The 8906-nt window shown below is 37.5% G+C and overlaps 1 protein-coding gene across 3 annotated transcripts in view; it reads left to right on the forward strand.

Moving 5' to 3' along the window:
- The window catches only part of NME5 (NME/NM23 family member 5), a 24691-nt gene that overhangs the window by 8654 nt on the left and 7131 nt on the right, over positions 1-8906 (forward strand). For all 3 annotated transcript variants that reach the window (XM_045285319.1, XM_045285318.1, XM_004696631.2), the window contains one exon: positions 895-995. In XM_045285319.1, coding sequence (XP_045141254.1) covers positions 895-995 — 101 coding nt within the window. The remainder of the gene's footprint in view (positions 1-894; positions 996-8906) is intronic.

The following is an 8906-nucleotide window of genomic DNA, read 5'->3' on the forward strand; positions in this document are numbered from 1 at the left end:
TTTCCTCTTGTCCCACTATCATGCTCAGCCTTCATTTGGGTTTCAGTAATTTCTCTGTTACATTGCCTTTGATCAAGCCCTACCAGGCCTCCTACACCCTCCTTGCCATCAATTTTCAATCACTTGTTGTTCCCTTATCCCTGGGTTTGTTAACACCCACTTCCTTTCCCCCACCTCCCTGTCTCCCATGTCCCCTCAGAACTGTTGGTCCCATTGTTTTCTCCTCCAGATTGTTTATCCCTCTTACAGTTCTTATAACATCCATACATCAATTGTATCAAGCATATTTGTACATATGTTGTCATTATCATTTCCAAAACATTTTCTGCTTGAGCCCTTGGTATAAGCTCCTCATTTTCCCCCTCCCTCCCCACCCTTCCACCCTCATGTATCCCTGATCTAGTATATATTGTTATTGTTATTTCATGTCTTATACTGTCCATTGTCTCCCTTCACTAAATGTATATCTTAATGCAAGTGTCACAAACCTCAGGAGATGTGGATTTATGATTGATTAACCTTATTCTTCGCTGATCTCACATTTCGTGGAAAAAATTGGTATGGTATTTTAAAAGAATATTTGGCAATGGTGGTCAGAAACAACAGTTGTCAGTATTATAACTAATGTCTAGAAACATGAAACCACTGAGTTCTCGCACTTTTGAAAAGACATTCCTTTTTCACTTCTAAATCACCACCTCTTTTCACCCAGAGAACTCCTGCAGTTTAAATATGTTTGACCCTCTTCCAGACAGATTTAAGCATAAAGTCAAAATATTTGAAAGCATCCATATGTGAGAAGTGAGAATGGTTTGTTAAATTTCTAAATAGAATACATATGCTTAAAAAAATACCAGAGATCTCTTTGAACGGCTGTTTCCAACTTGCTTTTAGCTTAAGAGCCATTTACGGCACAGATGATCTGAGAAACGCACTTCATGGGAGTAATGACTTTGCTGCAGCAGAAAGAGAAATTCGATTCATGTTTCCTGAAGGTGAGTTGCATTGCGTACGAATCATTTGTCAATTCCATCTGCTTATTATTTGCTTTTGCTTTTACTTGGGGGATATAGGTGGGAGAGGAAATAGCAGAATTTTTCACTAATACATTTGATCTAATTCAAGTTGTAGTTATTTAAAGTTGAAGCTAAGAATGAGGAACTCAACATTTCCCTCGGAACCTAGTTGGGCTTCTAGGGGATCTTGAGGGAAGAGTATTTTTTCCCCTTATTTTCTCTTGGACTAGCATATTCATGATCGAGGTTTCTCCTTCTGTGTTATTACTTTTAACTTTCTCTAATGATTCCGGGAAGTCCATTACACATGAGGGAGAGAAAAAACACACACCCTCTCTTCAAAACTGTGATCGAGTTACTGTTTTCTCTAACAGTTTACTGATGCAGTTGTGAAAGTAATCATTCCCAGGCCCCCTTTTGTTTCCATTCTGTTGTGGAAGAGATAAACTTTCTTTCAGAAGTAAGTAAATTTAAGGAGGAACAGTAATTACCAACTGAAGTGTCCTGTTTCTTTTCTGTATTTTGAGAGCTGAAAGACATTTTCATTATAAAGAAAATGTAAAGTATTGGGCAATTTTAAATTTTTTTGGCACATTTATTTTCTCAAGTCATTTAGAGCTGGTTGTCAGTATTTTCTTGAAGATTCATGAAAATTAAAAAATGACAAGCAAAACCCTATCTTAAAGATTTTAAACGTCTCTGATTCTTAATTTTTTAAAAAAAGACCAAAAGTACTATTTTATAGGTATTTAGATATAAAAGGATTGTCCCATGTCTATATATTAGTCTTATGGATCACATATAATAGTACATATTGATTCTTTTATGTTATCTTTTTCTTTGTTACTCTTTGGGTAGACAATTTGAAACACACAGAAAAATAAACAATAGGCTCAAGTAGAAAGCAAGTGTTTTGAGAATGATGATGGCAACAAATGTACAAATGTGCTTGGCACAATGGATGTATGTATGGATTGTGATAGGAGTTGTATGAGCCCCTAATAAAATGATCTTAGAAATTTGATGTATGAATTGTTATAATATCTATAAGATCCCCAATAAAATTATTTTTAAAAAGAAAAAAAAACAATAATATAATAAACATCTAGTAAAACCATCACTTAACTTTAGTGATTGTGATGAATCTTGTTTCATGTATACACTTCTCTGCTCTAGCTTCTGCTTCCCCACCCCTATATTTTTTTGAAGTACATTTCAACTTGTGATGCCATTTTATTGTGGTAGCACTATATGCTTAGTCCTACTAGTGAATTGTATTTGTCCTGACAACAGAATAAAAACTCAATTTATCTTAAGTAGAATCTATATTTGGAAGTTCTTCTTACAATATTATGTATAATGTCCTCACGGCATGCATTAGTATTTCATTCTTCCTCATAACTGAGTAATATTCCATTGTATGTATATACAACATTTTGCATATCCATTCATTAGTTGTTGGACCCTGTGGTATCCACCTTTGGGTTATTGAGAAAAATGTTGCAGTCAACATTGCTATATGCTTATCTAAGAGTATGATTGTTATTTGATAGAACCAAAGAACCCTGGAAGCACAGGGAGTAAGTGCTTGGCTGCTAACTGAATGGTTGGTGGTTTCAGATATTTCGTGGGACAGAGATGTGGCAGTCTGCCTCTATAAATGTTGTCGCCCTAGAAACCCTAGGAGGCAGTTCTACTCTGCCATCTAGGATTGCTATGAGTCAACTGGACAAATTGGGTTTGGTTTTTGATAGATCTATATTCAACTTTTTGAGGAACAACTAAACTGTTGTCCTCATAACAACCTCATCAAGCCTTTTTTTTCTGTGGGTGGGGTGGGGTGGGGGGAAGAAAACAACATCTCCCTGACAATGGAAAAAATTATACTATAGTTCATATTCCAAGATAGAGGTGTAGGTATCTACTTTTGCAGCCCCTCTCGATCATTTAAGCAACCCCCAGGGGGCTCTATTGCTCACTTTGGGCAAAATACTGCCAGCTCCCCCTAAATTGATAGATTAATTAAATGCAGTTCCTATCAAAGCTCATCCATGTTTTTATGTAGAAATTGACAAGCTCATTCTAAAACATGTATGGACACAAGGTTGGATATATAGCCCTCCCCCCAGGGGGTGGGAACAGATTCAGAAAGATGAGTGAAGGGAGACAATGGACAGTGTAAGACACAAAAGAACAATACTGTATATAATTGATGAAGGTTTCACGAGAGTGGGAGGATGGGGAAGAGAGGGGAAGAAAGAGGAGCTGATACTAAAGGTTCAGGTAGAAAGAAATTGTTTTGGAAATGTTGATGGCAACATATGTACGTGTGCTTAATACCACTGAATGATGGATTATTACAAGATTTGTAAGAGCCCCCTCAATAAAATGATTTTTTTTAAAGTGTATGGAATTGTAAAGGACCTAGAATAGCTGAAGTGTTTTTGTTTTTTAACTTTCTTTTTTTATTATTGTAAGTTGGGTGGGAGTTTATATTTCAGATCATCAACTTTGTATTCAACAAGTATAATTAACAGTCAAATCCTCCGAAAATGTAACCTTCCTCTGCTCTTTGATGTCGCTCCTTTTTTAAAACAGTTTTTGGCACTTCATCCACATATCATATAATTTATTAGTTCAATCATAAAAGGACGTTTGCCTCCCCGGTGGGGAACCAAATCCTGGTCTTCCAGGTAACAGGCTGGGATACTCACCACTGTACTAACAAGGATGGCTGAAGTATCTGAAAAGAACACAGTTAGAGGACTTAAACTTCCCACTTCTACAAACAAAACAGTATGCTACTGATATAAGGATAGACGTATTGAACAGCAGAGCAGAATTGAGAAATCATAAATGAATCCTTATAATAGTAAATTTATTGTCTACAAAGATGAATATATAATGCGATGGGGAAAAGGGTCATCCTTCCCACAAATTATTGAGACAATTGAATATCCACATGAAAAAAGAAATGAACCTACACTCTTATATCACACCAAATACAAAGATTAACTCAAGATGGATCACAGATCTAATTGTAAGAGCTAAAGGTATAAAACATCTAGATTAAAACATAGGAGAAAATCTGTGTCACTGTATTGGACAAAGAGTTTGTTTTTTTTAAATCATTTTATTAGGGGCTCATACGACTCTTATCACAATCCATACATACATCAATTGTGTAAAGCACATTTGTACATTCATTGCCCTCATCATTCTCAAAACATTTGCTCTCCCCTTAAGCCCCGGCATCAGGTCCTCATTTTTTTCCCCTCCCTCCCTGCTCCCCGCTCCTTCATGAGTTGGGCAAAGAGTTTTTATATATGACACCAAATGTATTACGATCCATAAAAGATAACTTGGGCTGCACAAAAATTGAAAACTTTGGTGCTTCAGTAGAAACTATTAAAAGTATGAAAAGACAAGCCCCAAACTGGAAGAAAATGTCAGATGACACACACATCCAAAATATATAAAGAACTCTCACAACTGAGTAATAAGCAGACAACACAAATTAAAATATGGATAAAAGATTTTAGGAGGCATCTCATAGAAGAACATATATGGATGACTAGTAACCATATGACAAAATAATAATTTATAAATTATCAAGGGTTCATGGGGGAGGGGGAAAATGAGTTATACCAAGGGCTTAAGTAGAAAGCAAATGTTTTGAGAATGATGAGGGCAACAAATATACAAATGTGCCTGACATACAATGGATAAATGTATGGCCTGTGATAAAAGTTGTATGAGCCCCCAATAAAATGATTAGAAATAAGCATATGAAAAAGAAAATATAATTCATCTTTTGGAACGTGTAACTATAATGAAATACCATACACAGCAACTAGAGATGGATAGATAGCAGCTATCAAGTTGACTCTAATTCATGGCATCCTTATGTACAACAGAACAAAACATCGCCAGTCCTGCACCATCTTCATGTTGTGGCTGCCATGCCAGTCCATCTTACTGAGAGTCTTCCTTTACCACTATGATGCCCTCCTCCAGTGGTTGATTCTTCCTGATGACATGGCCAAAGTAACAGATCTTTTAGAATAACTGTAATCAATGGTGAGGAGGTAGAGACATTAACACCACCACCCCCTCACCATACATTACTATAAAATGGTATAGCCACTTTGGAGTGTGTCTTAAAAAGTCTTTTGAGAGTGTCTTAAAAAGTCATAAATAGAATGAATGTTATTGAAAGTTTTGCCGTGCTCCCAACCCTCATTATTCCTATAAATAGTGCCTAGTCACTTAAGCTTTTAATTTGTTCGAGTCAACAATTCATGTATTTCAGTCTGAACAGTCAGCTTATGCATGTATAATTTCCTTTTCTCAACAGTGTTTTGCATTCTATACCATTAGCTAAATTAATGACACTATTAGTAGAATTACCTTATGCCCCAGGGGAATGATTGATAATGTTCTCTAACATAAAATGACAATGATGTCTCTAAGGTGAACCGGAGACTTATATAAACCATAGCTATATGAATGGATCTTGGGCTCACACTTAATTCTAGCCCCAATCTAAGAACAATTGGTTCTTATGACATGGCCTTCCTTGATGCTCACCCTCATGAAGAGATTATTGAAGATATAGGCACTATAGCAAAGTGTGGTGAAGAAACCAGACGGTGTCCACCTAGCAGAAGGAATAGTGTTTCGGGTCTTAAAGGCTTGTCTTCAAACAAGCAGCCATCTAAGTGAGGTATCAACTTTAAGTCCACAAGGAAGAAGCGTACCAGCTTGTGTGATCCAAGGATTATAAATAATAAAATCAAAATCCAAAGGAGGGAATGGTATCAGAGTTTAAATTGTAAACACCTGATTTTCAGAAGGCAATGGATGACAGTGGAAGCCCAAAATCCATTTACAGGGTACACATATGGATTAAGCCTCCGATGAATCCGCCCACACAGTCAAGGTATGTGAATTACCTTATCAGACAGAGAGCCTTGTAAAGTTGATTATGGTGGACGTAGTTAGGTTAAAATGCAATATCATTTGATCTCCCTTTTGACCCATTTTTAATCTGTTGTAGTTTTTAATATTTTCTGCTTTCTTTTCAACTGAGGTTTTTCTGTTTTGTTTTGTCATTGTTTGTTTTTTGTTTGTTTCTTGTTGTTTTGTTTGATTTTTTTGTATATGAAATCCAGGACAGGTAAATCCACAGAGACAGTAACTGGGTTAATAATTACCTAGGGGCATGGCAGGGGGTATTGGGGAGAAATGAGGAGCTAACAACAATGCATATGAGAAAGAAGAAAGTGTTATAAAATTGATTGTGGTGGTGATTGCACAACTCTTCTTAATATGATTGAATTATTGAATTGCATGATTTGATTATGTTATATGCCAATAAAACTATTGCCAATGAGAGTCATACATAAATTTACCATATAACCCTGCTAACAATTTCACTCAGGATTCTACCCAACCAAAAGAGAAAAAAATGTATATCCCCACAAAAATCTACTCATGAATATTCATAGCTGCATTATTCTATCCAACCTCAATCTGGAAATAGTCCAAATGTCCATAAACTGGTGAGTGTATAAAGAAAATTTGGTATATCGCTACAAAGGATTTGTTATTGTTGTTGTTGGTGTTGGGTGCCATTGAGTTGATCCTGACTCATAGCGACCCTGTGTACAAGGAAACGAAACACTGCCCAGGCCTGCACTACCCTTTGTTCTTGCGCCAACATTGTTCCTATGCTTGAGCTCATGGTTGCAGCCACGGTGTGAATCCAACTTGTGGAGGGTGTTCCTCTTTATCACTGCCCCTCTACTTTACTAAGCATGATGTTCTTTTCTAGGAACTGGTCTCTCCACAGGGCATGAGACAGAGTCTCACCATTCTTTCCTCTAAAGAGTACTCTGGCTGTACTTCTTCCAAGACCGATTTGTTTGTCTTTTTATCAGTACATGGTGCTCTCAATATTCAGTAGCCTTATATTTTTCCTTCAGAGCAACTGGTAGGCTTGAACTACTAACTGTGAGGTTAACAGTCTAACATGTAACCCACTCTGCCACCAGAGCTCCTTGGGTTTCATGAAAATGCCTTTAAAAAAGATTATTTTTATGCCATGGAAAAAACATTTTGGGGGAATCAGGATTAATACCACATTTTAAAGAAAACTCAAGTAAATATCATTCTAAATCATTGAAACTTTGCAACAAATTTATGGGAATGATGCTCCACATACAACACAGGTAAAAGATGAATCGAGCATTTTATTTATTTATTAATCATTTTATTGGGGGCTCATATAACTTTTATCACAATCCATACTTCCATTGTGTCAAGCACATTTTTGCATTTGTTGCCATCATCATTTTCAAAACATTTTCTTTCTACTTGAGCCCTTGGTATCAGCTTCTCATTTTTCCTCTCCCTCCCCCACCCTTCCACCCTCATGAACCCTTGATAATTTATAAATTACTATTATTTTTTCATGTCTCACACTGACCGATGTCTCCCTTCACCCACTTTTCTGTTGTCCGTCCCCCTGGGAGGGAGTTGTAGGTAGATCCTTGTGATCTATTCCTCTTTTCTCCCCCTACCTTCTCCCTTACCCTCCTGGTATGGCTACTCTGAATATTGGTCCTGAGGGGTTTATCTGTCCTGGATTCCCTGTGTTTCCAACTCTTATCTGTACCCTGTGTACATGCTCTGGTCTAGCCAAATTTGTAAGGTAGATAGGGGTGGGGGGATGGGGAGGAAGCATTAAAGAACTAGAGGAAAATTGTATGTTTCAACGGTACTATACTGAACCCTGACTGGGTTGTCTCCTCCCTACTACCTTTCTGTAAGGGTCTCCACTCTGCACTCCCCCTCATTCACAATGATATGATTTTTTTGTTCTGGGTCTTTGATGCCTGATACCTGATCCTATTGACACCTCATGATCACACAGTCTGTTGTGATTCTTTCATGTTAACTTTGTTGCTGAATTGAACATTTTAAAGAAGATCAGAAAAACCTCAAAGATACACGGAGAAAGGAAAGACTATCAACTTCAATAGATGAAATAGACTGAAGTCCAGAAAGTGCTAAAAAGGACTAAAGAATTACCACTGAAACAGGAGCTACTGAAGTTGGGATCTCACATGGTTTGGCATTTAAAAATTCAAGTGAGCATTTTGGGCTCAGCAAGCTTTTGGCTAGCTGGGTGGCAAAAGCAATGTGTGAAGATCCGTGAACTCTATCCATCAGTCTTTTAGATCAAAGCTAAAGATAATTTTGTGTAATGAATCCTGATCAGGGACAAGTCTTAGATTTAACTATATGATTCAGTGAGCAAGGTCCCGTGAAAGCAGTGACTTCAAAGGGGATCTGTGGGGCCACATTCAAGGCAGAGCGGTCAGCTTAGGGTTGTATATCTGTGGCATTTGTGCCACATAGAAAAGTGCCTGCCACACAGTGAGCCCTGAACAATACTCAATGAATGGAAAAATGCATATTCTAGTTATACCTTCATATTTTTCTTTTTATAATATCATTCACTATAGAAATATTTTAGACAACATGGAAATGCAGAAAAGGATAAAGTTGGAAACAAACTCTATCAGAATCTTCTATATCAGCAGTTCTCAGCCTGTGGATCACGACCCCTTTGGGGGCTGAATGACCCTTTCACAGGGGTCGCCTAAGACCATCGGAAAACACGTATTTCCGAGACACCACGCCTCTATCCATCTCCAGGCGGGTCTGCCCACATGCAGATACGCTCACATATACGAGTACCCTGCGTGATGACATCATCGCGCCAACCCCATCACATACACCCCGTACAAATACAGGTGTATGTGACAGAGTTGGCAACATAATGTACTTATGTGGACCAGTCACACATGTGTAGAGAGCAGC

The sequence above is a fragment of the Echinops telfairi genome, unplaced genomic scaffold, assembly GCF_000313985.2.
Source record: "Echinops telfairi isolate 266 unplaced genomic scaffold, ASM31398v2 ScPeMD7_7469;HRSCAF=8507_1, whole genome shotgun sequence".
NCBI classification, from domain to species: domain Eukaryota; kingdom Metazoa; phylum Chordata; class Mammalia; order Afrosoricida; family Tenrecidae; genus Echinops; species Echinops telfairi.